The 14,876-nt window shown below is 35.7% G+C and overlaps 1 protein-coding gene across 12 annotated transcripts in view; it reads right to left on the reverse strand.

The window, feature by feature from the left end:
* Window positions 1-14,876, reverse strand: part of SGK3 (serum/glucocorticoid regulated kinase family member 3) — a 151,952-nt gene that overhangs the window by 32,309 nt on the left and 104,767 nt on the right. For all 12 annotated transcript variants that reach the window (XM_059901457.1, XM_059901449.1, XM_059901455.1 and 9 more), the window contains 3 exons: window positions 12,461-12,544; window positions 9,445-9,517; window positions 4,076-4,151 (listed from right to left, as the gene is read on the reverse strand). In XM_059901457.1, the coding sequence (XP_059757440.1) occupies window positions 4,076-4,151; window positions 9,445-9,496 (128 nt within the window). In that variant the 5' untranslated portion in view covers window positions 9,497-9,517; window positions 12,461-12,544. The remainder of the gene's footprint in view (window positions 1-4,075; window positions 4,152-9,444; window positions 9,518-12,460; window positions 12,545-14,876) is intronic.

Raw genomic sequence — 14,876 nt, forward strand, 5'->3', positions numbered from 1 at the left:
TTATTTTACTGTATTTCACCTAAAAATACAATGTATTCAATACATCAAAAGGACTTTGCCATGTTGTTAAAAATTCTTTGTTAGCAATCACTTTTGATAGATGTATGATAATGTATTAGGACACACTGAAAGTTACTCAGTGGTTCTTTCACTTTAGGATATATAATACATATATATATATATATATATATATATATATATATATATATATATATGGCTTCCAACTTCTGACTGTACAGCTTTCACTACTATAAATAATGTTGCAAGTGACAATCATCGTGCACAACACTGGAACTGCATTTACGATTTTCACTACAGATTTTTAAAAAGAAAAGTATTTGGTCTGAACTATAAACCATTTTTAGGCTTTAAGTAGTTTGTTAAGCTAATTTCCAGAGAGGCTGTACCAATTTCTACTCTCCTAGCAATACATGAACATCCTGAAAACTTTCTCCAGCCTTGATTAAATGTTAGTTTATATTAGCACCTCTCATAGTCTGGTAAGTGAAAAATAGTATTTTAAAGACATGGAACTCAATTATATTAGTAATTAGTGAAATGCAAATTAAAGCAACAATAAGATACCACTACCCACTCACCAGAATGGCTAAAATTGAAAAGACTAATGATACTAAGTGTTGGTGAGGTGACCCATGTGATCTCATACACCGATGGTGGAAGTGGAAATTGGTACAATCACTTTGGGAAACTATTTAGCATTATCCACTAAGATTAAACATATACGTACCCTACAACCAAAAATTCTACTCAAAGATACATCAGAAATGCTTGCACATGTGCAGCAAAAGATATGTTAATGTCAACATTACTCATTAGAGCCAGAAAACAGAAATAACTCAAATGTCGATCAGCAGAATTGTGGTATATTCATGCAATGGGGTCTTATACAGCAATGGAAACGAACAAACTACTGTATAGCTATATGCAATAACACTGGTGACTCTCAATTGTTGAAAACAAGCCAGATATAGACCATGTAATATATGATTCTATTTATATAAAGTTCAGAAACAGGGCACATTAATCTATGCTGCTAAAAATCAGGAGAGTAATGACCTTTGGGAAGGAACGGACATTGAGAAGAGGCATGTGAGGGGCCGCAGGGGTGCTGGCAATGTTCTATTCCTTGGCCTGGGGTGGAGGGGGGGGGGGGATACTCAGATGTATTCATTTTCTCATAATTCATTAAGCTGTACAATCATGATTTGTGTTCTTTTCTGTATGTGTTATAATGCAAGGAAGCTAAAATAAGGTGTTTTTGCTTCATTTGCATTTCTTAAACAGTAAAGAAATGCTCAGCTTCTCTGGTAATTAATCAGCCATTTGCATCTTCTCTTTTGTAAACTGTTAATGTGTTTTGTCTTTTTTTTTTTTTTTTTTGGTGCCTTAAGTGTGTATTATCTGCATGAGCTCTTTTATTAAGTATATTTATCTACTGTCCTTTATCATGGGAAACTTTTTATATTTTTGGTTTTTAATTTCACTTGTAATTTTTGGAGGTCAAAAGTTTTTATTAATCAAATTTGTCATTATTTTACTTTGTAATACATCATTCACTACCAATATCCTCGGAAAACCCTTTTCTATCCAAAGGTCAGAGAAATAATAATATTTTATTTGAGTTTTTAAATGATTTTAAATTCAATTTTAATAAGTTATCTTAAAAATAACCTTTCCTCTATTGAAGTAAAGCTATTTTTGAAGTTCATATCCCACACATAATAAGAATAGACACATAGATGGTGTTCAAGATACACTTGCTGATTGGCTTCTCCTCTTACTCTCTTAAATCTGTACTACTTTATAAACAGTTTGATGTTCAAATGAAGAGTGTGAAAATTAACAAAGTTCCATTAACAGATGAGATCCAGAAAATGTGAAACGTCACTTTTTATTAAAAAGAAAATGTCAGTTAAACATTAAGTTGGAAAAAAAAAACCTCTCAGCTATTTACCTTGGGGTGCTGAAAAATGTCCTCTACCTTAAACGGAATAGTGGTAGTTACAAGGTGTATACGTATGTAAAAATCTATTGGGTAGTATACTTAAAAATTGTGTATTTTATAGTATGATGTTAAAATAATCAAATTGGTTTTAGTTGAATTTCAATACCAAATATAACATCTTTATAATACTACACTTCTAGATCCAAAATGAATACTTAGAATTTAACATATACTGTCAGAGGTTCTGAGTAACACTGTTCAAAATACCAGGAGAAATAATAAACACCACCGCCATTTATTCCACACTTATTCTATGTGAGGCTCTGTCAAAGAATGAGACAAATTCAAGCTCTCAATGTACGAATTTCAAACAAGGCAGTAATATGCCAATTCAAAGTAATCTCAAGTGCATATAACAAGAGTTAAACATTAGAAGGGTAGATCTAAGCTGAAGATAACATAGAATTTGTCCTAGGGAAAAGACATAATGTTTAAAAAATAATTATACAAAGAGCCAAGTAATAACAGGCTCTTTGCTACGGAACACACCAGACATAGGAACCCTGAGTTCAAGGATCCTGCCCAATTCTGTGCTCCTCCACCACCTGCTGGGGGCTCTGAGTGGAAAGTCGGCTGCTCCTCTGTGCAGGGGCTAATCCCAGAGCTCCAGCAGGTGCTGGACCTCCCCGTGACCCTCAGCCTATCTGTGAGCATCAGGGGAAATGAAACACAGAGCACTGGGCAGAAGACCTTGGTCAGAGGAAGTCCAACTCCAGTATTTTACTAATTTAGTAAATTAAATTAAGTTAAAAAAGGTCAGAGCACCTGCTCAGAAGGTAGAAGCCCTCTATAAACTATAATGAACTATAAAATGGTAATAATCGTTCTGAGGACAATTGCTAAAAATACAGTCCTTCAGTGTTGTGATTCTGAAAAGACTGTTAAAAGGTGTCATGTCTGCATCAATGTCCACAGGCAGCCTTTACATCTACCCAGACAGGTGAGCTGCAGAAACGTTCCCCAGATATTCTCCTTGGTCCTCTTTATTCTTCTTAGAATGTTAATACTTTATACATACTAAACAATATAAGTAACATACATGCACATAACAAATCACAATAAACATAATGAACACCAATGAACCAACTACCAGACTCAAAATGAAAATACATCTCAAACCATGGATCTACCTATATGTTCCTAGGTATTTCTCATATGACCCACCCTTCTGCCTTCATAGGAGCTGCTGGCCTACCAGACACACACAGGGCTGGGAAAGCACCCTCATGTTAAGTGGTTGCCTGGAAGGTTGTGCTGAGAAGGCCTGGAGGCCTTGTCTGGGACGAGAGAACGCTGACCCAGGTCGCACAAGAAGTGGTAGCAAGTGTGCCTGGCCCTCGCCAACTCCTTCAGCTTCATCTCCTTTCCGTAAACCTACTCTGTGTTCCAGTCATCATGAAATGTTAATACGTGAGCATCCTGAACGACGGCAGGCTCTTTGTAGACTCTGTTACAAGCACTGCTCCCTTGGCCTGGAATGCTCTCCCTAGCTTTTTTCTTGAAAGACTGCACATCCTTTAAGTTCCAAGAAGCCTTCCTTGACCCCCACCCACCCCAGGAAGAGTTGGCCACGTTTTTCTCTGTTGTCTTCCAGATTTTTATCATAAAACTTTCTTTGCTTTAATTGCTTGTTTCTACATCTGTTTCTCCCACTTACCTGGAAGCCTATGCCTCTGGAAGGTAAGGATAACACTCATTTCTCTTTTTATTCCCAATGCACACAGAGGTACATACGAAATGCTTTCTCAATGCACGAATAAATATAACATCAAATAATTAGCAAAATGTTTTAACTGTACAAATTCCTTTCAAGTTTAATCTACAAAACAAATACAAGTACAATAGGAAGAAAGAAAATAACTAGGGCCTTGAGTTGATGCAGAGAAAAGAAGATTAAGAATACCAGAGGAAAAATTCTTGAGGAAGATTTCACAAAAATATACAGCACAATAACATTCCACAGAACGTATAAAACCTGTATCAGTAGCTTATTCAATAGTCTTAGGTTGGGTTTCAGTGCCTCCTTAGAGCACAATGAAAATTACTTACTGGTTGTAAAGTTCTGGATGCCTAACTAAGTTCTGAATGAATTCATTCAGTCCCGCTCTTCTCTGTTTAATAAAATCTGTTAAGAGAGACAATACTATTATGATTATTTATATCAGACTGTAATTATCAAAAATACAGTTATACAAGAATAGACAAGCACAAGATAGTGAATTTTGATTAAGAAGTTATTTCTTAATTCATGTTTCTTGATATACAATAAGGAATACTTACAAATATATATTTTTTAAATCTATAAATACAATGATTATAAAATTAAAATAAAGCAGGTAGGACTTCCCTGGTGGCACAGTGGTTAAGAATCCTCCTGCCAATGCAGGGGACATGGGTTTGAGCCCTGGTCCGGGAAGATCCCACATGCCACAGGGCAACTAAGCCTGTGCTTAGTAGGCTCTCAACTACTGAGCCTACGCTCTAGAGCCCGCGAGCCACAACTGCTGAGCCCATGTGCCACAGCTACTGAAGCCTGTGCACATAGAGCCCATGCTCTGCAACAAGAGAAGCCACCGCAATGAGAAGCCTGTGAACCGCAATACAGAGTAGCCCCGGCTCACCGCAACTACGCGCGCAGCAACGAAGACCCAACGTAGCCAAAAATAAATAAATACATTTATTAAAAGTAAATAAAAAAATAAAATAAAGCAGGTAACATATTCCCCAAAAGAAAATGCTCCAAAAAAATGCCTATTTTAGGTTCTAAACAGACTCACTACAAAACTTGGAGACACTTTGCTTTGTCCAACTCCTCGTGTACTACCAGGTAATGAATAAGAATTAACACTATGACACTGGTGGCTGAAAAATCATGCTAACTTAAAAACAAAAACAAACGAAACCAAGAAATACTGAAATCCTTGCAACTGGAAATGGTGATTAACTGGTTGAGTATTACCAAAACTCTGCTGCTAAAAATAGGTTTTTATTTTGTATAAATCGATTTCTCTTCAAATAGCAGAAGTTAAAATTGAGAAATAAAAGTGATTTTCTATGTAAGTCATTGAAGGCTAGCATCATGCCTTTAAAATTTTTTTTGTAACTTTAGCCCTTAACACAGTGTCTTGGAAGGTACTTAACTGATGTTTGTGAATGAATAAAAAAAATACCAAGCAAATGATTACACATTCTAGCATTCACAGTCTCCAAATTTCATATGCCCCATCCCTTATTTAACTCAACTGTTTTGTTACTTTGTAATTTTATTTTTCAGTTGTAAAGATAATCTTGTTTTGTTTTTAAAACTACCAAAAAAACGTAATTTATATATTGATTCCAAGATCATATCAGCAAAAGGTTTGATATTAAACTATTTAGAATATAGAAGTATAGCTAATTCTGTGTGTACTCTACAGAAAGATCCTTAAATTCAAAATGAAATTTTAACTTTGAAAAGTATAGGCAGAGGGGCTTCCCTGGTGGCGCAGTGGTTGAGAATCTGCCTGCCAATGCAGGGGACACGGGTTCGAGCCCTGGTCTGGGAAGATCCCACATGCCGCGAAGCAGCTGGGCCCGTGAGCCACAATTACTGAGCCTGCACATCTGGAGCCTGTGCTCCGCGACAAGAGAGGCCGCGATAGTGAGAGGCCCGCGCACCGCGATGAAGAGAGGCCCCCGCTTGCCACAACTAGAGAAAGCCCTCGCACAGAAACGAAGACCCAACACAGCAATCAATCAATCAATCAATCAATCAATAAAAGTATAGGCAGAAATAACCCTTAAAATCTGCCTCAAATATGTAAAACTTATCTTACAGAGGTTGGTAACCACCAACATAAAGTGGAAAAAAAAAAAAGAAAAGGACATGCATGGACTTAGAAGCTGCAGCATAAGAACTCAGAAAGATGTATGGAAAAACTCTACATGGTAGCTGTCAAACACGAGGTTAAATTAAAAGGACAATTTCTTTCTTCATGCTCTAACTGTCCCATCTTTGGCCAGTGAAAGCCCCATCAACTGGGCTCCTGTGTCCCTTTGATAAAACCTCAGTATTCTTGTATAGCTTCTTTGCTTTCAGGCAAGATGTCCTAGGACCATCTTGTATATTTCCTGCCCAGCACCTGGAATTGCCACTTTTCCATGGAACTCTGGTTCCTTTCAGTGGGAAATGGTATTTAGAGATTACAACCTGGATGCTAAGGGTGTTTGCTGCTACTTATTTGTTATTGTTTTCAGGCATTTCCAGTGGAGAGCGCTGGGAAATATGTATTATTATTTTAGTAAGAGAAAAATAAATCATGATTTCATACTGTATTCCCAAGTTTAAAATTACAGGATTTTTTACTTAAAATCTTTGATTTTATATTTGTATCTCTTTCCTCTTCTGCTTAAAATTTTGGTTCTCATGACATTAACATAATTACAAAATAACTCTATATTATCAGTGAGACTAGTGAATGCAGGATAAAATTTCTTTGTACACTTTTTTTTTTGCCATGAGGAATATAAAGCTGAGTTTCCATGTTATAAAGTCATTTAAAGTAATTATTCTCCATGTGTTTCACCACCAATCAGAATACAGTTATATTTTTTCCTTATTTTCAATTGTTAGAGACTTCAATATTGTTGCATTTGTCTTTGTTTTTAAATTGTTTAGAATATGCAAAGCTGTGCACAAGATTCATCCAGGGAGGTCTAACATCCACCTCTGTTGTCTCCAGTTGGCCTCTCCCTCCTTAAAGTCATCAGTTTTTAGTTTTTGGTTTATTCTTCCATTATTTCCTTTTGAATCTTCACATCGTTTCCTACACAAAAAATATACACTGTCCACATCCACACCTTGTTTTTTCCACTTAACCAGGTATTCTGGAGATCACTCCACAGTAATGCACAATGAGCTTTTTTGTTCCTTTTTACAGCTGTACCGTATTCCAATACTGGAAGGATATTTCAGTTGTTTCCAGTTTTTGCTATGAAAAACAGCATCACAATAAACAGTCTTGTACATACATACATATATCATTTCCGATGCAGTTTATCTTTAGAATAGATCCCTAGAAATGTGATTTCTTGGTCAAAGGGAACTGCATATATAGTTTTGCTAAATATTACCAAATTTCATAAGGTTTGTACGACTTTGTAGTCCCACCAGCAAAATATGAGAATGTCTGTTTAGCCAAAGCCTAATAAAATGAACATCCTACCAATCTCTGGTTTGCTGAGTATGACTTAGATTTGATCTCCCCAATGAAAGGCTTTCCAAAAATCTATGACATATAGTCTACTTCGCTGTTGCCAAGTCATATACAACATGCTCAGGATTGATTTCAAAATGTTCTTCAATAAAAATCAATTTTTAGTATCAAATAATTAATCTACCAAACATAAATACCACAGGGCACTGTCTGGTATTTTGCCTTTAACAGTGAAGTAGCAATGTTGCAGGTCTTTATCTCTTTGCCTTCTTCCCTGGATAAAATGATTCTGACGTTAGGGTTTAACTAAGGGCTCCACAGAACTCTAACCCAAGTTCAAGCCTCATGTTAATCACTAACATGTAGTTTGAGTCCTCTTAAATGTCTTTCTGTCACTTCAAATTAATTAATTCTCTCATTCACCCAGGCCTGACACTTCAGTTATCTCTGATTCTCTTCTCTGTATGTCTCCTTTACCTAAGCAATCACCAAGATTTCTTACAGGTTTTTCATTAAAAGATTTCCTACACGTGGCTCAATTTTTAGCCCCATTTCCACCTGAGTCGCAGCTCTCATCACCTAATTTGAGGACTACTGGAATATTCCCTTAACCAGCCTCCCAGTCTCTATCTTGTCTTCCCTCTGCTGTGCCTACTATACATCATACACTGCTGGTGGCTTCACATCATGTCGCCACTTTGCTCAAATATCTCTAAGACCCCCATGTAGCCCTCCACGATGTTTTTCAACCTATGCTCCACAGACATACTTCACTGCTACACCAACAAAGCAGCTCCGTTTTTATTTGTTCTACACATTACATTTTTCTGCAACAGATTTCACTAGGAAAAAAGTGTTCTACAGCTAAAAACAAAACAAGAGAACAAGAATACAAAAGGCACTGGCCTATAGAATCAATCCATGGAATGTATAATTGGCTTTGCTGTGCCAACTCAATCTTCTCTTTATTAATGGATTCATGTATTCAAGTAACATTTATTGAGAATCTAATATTTACTAGGCACTATAATTAAATATAAAAGATAAAGTATCTACCTTCATAAAATCTACAGCCCGATAAGACAAACTGGCAATAGTAATAAAGTGTGCTAAATTCTCCCAAGAGAAAAAAAATCTGCATAAAATAGGGGAAGTGAAAAAGAATAGGGGAAACGAGAACCCTCTCCAATCCTGAGGTTCAGAAAGTGTAAAAGAATAAAGAGTCTCCAGCTGAGAGGGTTACAGGGGATTCCAGCAGCCTGGGGGGAAAACTCAGTTTTAATTAAAGCAAGAATGTGAAAGAAATAAGAAGAAGACAGAGGATAAAGGAGTTTGTTCATCGTGGGCAGAACTGCACAAGGTACAGTGAAAAGGTCTGGGAGGAAAAGGAATGGTATAAGGTTAGGTTGTAGAGAGGAAGCAAGATAAGCCATTTGAGAGCTCCTACGTAAGGAATCACAGGTCTGATGGGTTACAAGGTTACAAGCAAATTAGTTGAGGAGGTAAGATGGTGGGGAGGGAAGAAACTCGATAGCATGTCAGGATCCACCTGTGGCATAAACAGATGACTTTACGCATAGAATTTCTGGTGGATAGAGACTTCTATCTCTCTATAGGTCGCCATTTGTGTACTGGGTTAATTTCTTTTAGACTCTAGTTAAAAAGAAAAGTTTGAAGTTGAGGCTTCAGACATATATACAGCCTCCAGATTTCTGAGATCCTATGTGTCAATAGGCTCCCCAAGGGTGAACAATAGGACATTTTCTTGGTATACCATTCAGAGGCCTGCAGGGTGCCGTGTACAGAGTACACATTTAGTAAATGTTTCATGGTTAGAAAAGTACTGCACATTATCCTTAATAATCAATAGATTTATCTGAAGCCAGACTGCTTGAATTTAACTTCCAAATCTGACTTTTACTAGCTATATGCGACCCTGGGCAAATCATTCAACCTGTGCCTCAGTTTCCTTACCTATAAAATAGTGATGATAATAATACCCACCTCAAAGGGCTGCTGTGAGGACTGAATGAATTAAAACATATAAAGTGTTTAAAAACAATGGCTGGTACACAGTAAGCACCTTCCTGAGGCATTATTTTCATACAGCATGAGATCCATTAGCTTTGTAAAGTTATACTACTATACAGTGCAATGAATATGTTAACTACTTTTTCAAACTTCAACCATCACTTATGGCTGGTCTATGAAGTTATTGCTTACCTGGATCAAAATTATCACCAAATATTCTCTTGGCAGGAATCTTCAGGGCCATAGCAGGAAATTGTTTCCTTAACTAGAAATTGAAAACATAACATTATATGAACTTAATTTTATAGGTCTTCCAGTTATACATGTACCAAAACAAAATACAATCAGATTTTCAAAAACATCCACCATAAGACATACCTTTAAGTATATCATGATCAAATGTACAATATTAAATTATACCAATAAAATATCATTAGTCTGATTAATCCCATTTTGTCCCAATAAAACACTTAGTATCTTTGTGACCTGGAATAAGTTACTTAACATCTCTGCACTTCAGTTTTCTTGTTGGAAAATGGGGATAATCTTCGCACTTACCTTAGTGATTCGTTGTGAGGCGTAAGGAAAATCATTTATGTTAAGTGCTTATACTAGAACCTGGAGTACAGGTTTTGAATACGTTACTCACCGTTTTGTTACCTCAGGAGATGTGTTTGTGTTCTCCCTAAGTGAACACACTGACAATTGTTTTCTGAGAAAGCTGATGAATTCTGCTTTCAATACCCTCTGCTCTAGCCTTCCTCCTATTAATATTTGTTTCTCAGATTTGCTTATCCCCAGAGAAAGAACAACTTCGTCCTGAAGAAATTAAATTTGGGGCAGTAAAGCCGTAAAAATGGGTAAATGCTTATTTTTACTGTAAGCTTGATGTCAAAAAACCACACATACACAGTCTTACCGATCCTTGCATTCCTCTAGTAAATTTAGATGTTTTAGAAACAACAACCAAACATACACTATGTATACACAAACACACACACACTATATATATACCTCCACTGACAGGAAATACAAATAGGAGAATGTATTAATCACTCTACACCATGAGCATGCTATCAGCAAAATTCAGACTGAAAAATCTGTAGACAAATGACCCTGTTTCTTTCAACAAAAAATTGTAAAAAAAAAAAAAAAGGAAAGAGAGGTGGAGGGGAAAACTTAGTGATTAAAAGACACATCATAAAATCAACTATATTTCAATAAAAATTTTTTTAAAAAGTTAAACAAAAAAACTTATAACAATTTGTTAAAAAAAAAGACACTTCATAGACTTATCAACCAGTTTATATGACATTAAGTATTTGATATTAAGGCATTATTGTTAACTATTTTTAGATGTGATAATGATATTGTATGTATATTTTTTAAAGAATCTTTATCTTTTTAAAGATGTATACAGAAATATTTACAAATGGAAAGACATGATGTCTGAAATTTGCTTCATAATTACAGTGGGCTGGCTAATAGAGATGAAACAAGTATGGCCGTGTATGGTAATTGCTGGAGATGGATGGCACGTTACATTATTTTCTCTATTTATACTAGTCTCTCTACTTCTGTATGTGTTCAACAAGCTTTTAATAAAAAGCCTCCAAATGCAAACTACAGTCATAAATACACATTTAAACTGACAGTTAACATTTTACAGATTGCAAATCTCACTTTTTCTCTTTTCTTTATTCTAAAAGGAGCATAGGGAAAGAATTTGTGTTTTCAAACTTGGAGAAATCCAGTCCAGGTTTAACTTCACTTCCGTAGTTTCAAAGAACACAACTGATACCATTCCCCTGTTTTTTTCTTAGCTCCTCACCACAAAAGGCAGAATTGGAAGGAGTTATATAAAAAGAGAGGAAGACATAGAAAATGGGAAAATAAGAAAAAGATGAAAAAAGGAAGAGAAATACAGGAAAAATGAGGGAGATGGATGGTAAAGACTCAACTAACATTAGGGGGAATTTTCCGCAAAAAGCTTAACATGGGTTGCTTGATGGAAAGAGAATTAAAATGATCATGTGGGAGGAGTGCCCCAAATAAACTTTCCTACTTTACCTTTATAATTAAAGATACTCAAATGTTAACACCTAACTTTCATGACTTAAGGAAACACAGGAAGTTGTGCAGCTAGACAACATTTGATTCATTCTGGCCCATTTAGGAAGTAATTTACCTCTTAATTGAGATATGCTTACCTTCCCCCATATTTAAAATATTTTACAAATGATAACCCATAGACATATATCCATCGAACACTATTTTTAAAATCAAGAGACAGGGATAAGAAAACTGAAAAAGTTAACTTTTAAAATATGATACAGTTTTTTCTGGAGGATGCCTAATAATCTACCATTTTTAAAATAACAACATGAGGAGACTTCTATTTATTGTTAGAGCAGAAGAAATTTAAATTTGTGATTTGACGCCCAATTGCTTTTTTTTCTTAACTGAAGCAAAGCTTGGAACCCAGAGCTGTCTCAATAACCTGGGGTCTCTAATGATCAACACAGGCAGTGTCCTCTGGCCTCCTACGTATGCATAACCTTAAAGGCAATGCTCTCCACAAATACTGGTCCCTGTGTAAGATCTGGCCTGATGTGTTACAATGACCATGGTAGAAACTGTAACTGTAAAACACTGGATGAAAAATAATATCTGAACTATTAATACATAAAACAGGTTTTAGTTATTTAAATAACTAATGATCTCTCAGGTAACTGTCAGGCTTTTGAAAGTCAATATTCATTTCAGCTGTGTTAGCTACTTAAAATCTGGAACCTTAGACTAATTTCTAACAGAGAATGAAACCATGGAAGGTAGGTAGGCTTATGACAGACTTTCAGACCTAAAGCTTATAGTTGGGCAATTCAACCACAAATAGCATGATGATTAACAATTATTAGAAAGGTAGGTAGAAAGGATTTATTTCTAATCTCCTATGACATTGAAATGTATTTTAAGCTGTACATTTAGTTTTCATATCCTCAATAGTTTATCTGGAACTTCTCAACAGTCCTCTCTCCACCCTTTTTGGTAAGAATTCCAAAGTTAGGATGTTTTGAAGAACCTCTTACTCTTTTCTGCTTATCTGATATATATATATGTATTATTTAATTATCAAATAAATCTCATTTTCCAGTTTTCTCAGGTGTTTTGTTTTAAATAAAAATCTTGTAGACTGACTGTTACTTACAGTGTTGTAAAGCTTATCAAACTCCGCATATCTTCTGAAGACAAACCACTCACTCCTGCCCACTGAAACCAGAACTTTATAAACCTGTGGAAATAAAAAATAACAAAATAAAATTTGATCACAAAAAAAACCCCATTAGCTATTTACATATGCAAATAACCTGTTTTCATACTCATGAAACTGGTATTAGACATTACTATTTATACATGATTCTCCAAGATACAGAAGTATACCAAATGAAACACTTATTTTATCTTGTTGAAAAGTGTTTTATTTTTAAAATGTTATGAAATATTTCCATAGTTTTCAGAGAATAACACAATGAATACCCATGTACTCATTATTTAGATACTCTGAATTCTAACATTTGGCCATTCTTGTTTCAGATTTTATTCCCCAAGAATAAAACATTATAGTTTCAACGGATGCCATTCTGCTCCCTTCTTCCCCAGCAGTAACCATTACCACAAAATGATAAAGTATTTTCAAAAGGAATGACTGGAACACAGTAAACACTAAATTATTAGTTCTCCTTTCAGGGCATCTTTTACACAGTATTTTTCAAACTAAGAATTTATCCTCAGATTTCCTACTACCATCTTAACCTGTGTTTAATATTTTCATATATATATATATATATATATATATATATATATATATATATATATACACACACATACATACATAATTTCACATAACCATAGTCAACAACCCTATGAAGTAAGCAGAATAAATTACAACCCCCATTACAGATGAGGAAATGATGGCCCCCTCAAAGTTAAGTAACTTGCCCAAGTTCACAGACTTGTGAGACTAAAATCTAAATCTTCTAACCCTCCATGCACTAGAACAAGTATCAAATCAACAGTTATAATACAGAATCAACTCTCATAATTCATCCCACAGATATTCTCAGAATATAATTCAACATACCAATGTACAGAAAACAATCTGGAACCCCAAAGATCTTTTATCATTTCTAAAGAGAAAAATAACAAGTATCCAGGTATATGAGGAAAGGTTCACTGATGTATGGCTTGGGTTATCAATCTCACTATTTTACAGTGAAGATGAGGGGAAAGAGTTATTTACAATACAACTGTCCATAGTCTGTTAGATAACAGAGTAAAACAGGTTTATTTTAGAAGACGGGCATACAAAAATGTATAAACTATCCTTTCCCACAAAAGACTGGAAAGCTACACTCACCAGTTCATAGTTAGATAATACTGTGAAAAAAGATCTCCCTGATACTGCATATGATTATAATGTAGGAATTCTGCAGTATTGTTGAAGATATGGTCACATTAACAGGTCCCTAGTAAGAGGGGCCCCAGAACGTAAAGCCATATCCCCCTGTGAGAAAGGGATCAGGGCTCACCCGGAAAGTGAAGCAAAGTCATTGTATCAGTTCCCTGGATAAGTGATGAATCACTTAAGCAGAGAGAAGAAGAGCATCCAGGCACCCTACGTGAGCTACAGGGGTAAGAGGATTTCCTGGTGTTAACTAAGAGGACATCAAGTTGTCCTAAAGGAAGCTACTGGGTGTAAGATATCAGAATCGTTTATGACACTGCTCCCATGGGAGAGAGTGCAGAAGTAGAGGAAAAAGAACCTAGTCCAGCTGCTGACAAAAGTTGAGCCATGTTTGTAGGAGGAGACTACAGATTTATCTCCTACAGCATTCAGGATCAGATAGGTCTGGAAGCAGGCCTGCTACCAAAGGATCAGAGACTTAGGTTTATTTGATTACGAGCTTCTTGAACAAACAGCACTGTTTGTGCTGACTTCCCAGTGGGATAAGGTGGCTTCCCATAGATACTCAAGTACAGCTAAATGAGAACCCAAACCTAAGTTCCAGGCCGAAGCAGCTCTGCTGCAACTCTATTTACAGGAGCTAAGATAAAGCCCTGTGAAGTTATTAATTAGCAGGATGATTTATGAACAAGGACTTATTAAGTTCTAATAAAATGCCAATAGGCAAAAACAAAACCTCTTCAAATTTTAAAAAACTCTCATTTGCAAAAAATGCACAAGATTTCACAGAAACAGTACAATAATAACAGAACAATAAATCTTATTAAGTTTTTAAAAAAATATTTCCTTATTGCCTGTCTTGCCCCACTAGAATATAAGTTCTTTGAGAGCAAGGGCTGTATCATTCTTGCTACCCACTGTATTCCCAGTGCCTAGAACAGCCTGGCATAAGACAGAAACTCAAGGACAATTTGTTGAGTGGATAAATGAAAGTATAATTTAGACTTGGTTTAAGTCAAGACATCCTAGAACACAGTCCATTTCTCTGTAAAGTCGTTTAAAAGACACACGAAAACTAGAGTATAAAAATATTATTGAATAGTTAACACAGTGTCTATTTTTGTTCCCCAATAGTACACAGACATGCTGAAGCTGGACA

This window comes from Balaenoptera ricei, chromosome 17 (genome assembly GCF_028023285.1).
Source record: "Balaenoptera ricei isolate mBalRic1 chromosome 17, mBalRic1.hap2, whole genome shotgun sequence".
Classification (NCBI taxonomy): Eukaryota; Metazoa; Chordata; class Mammalia; order Artiodactyla; family Balaenopteridae; genus Balaenoptera; species Balaenoptera ricei.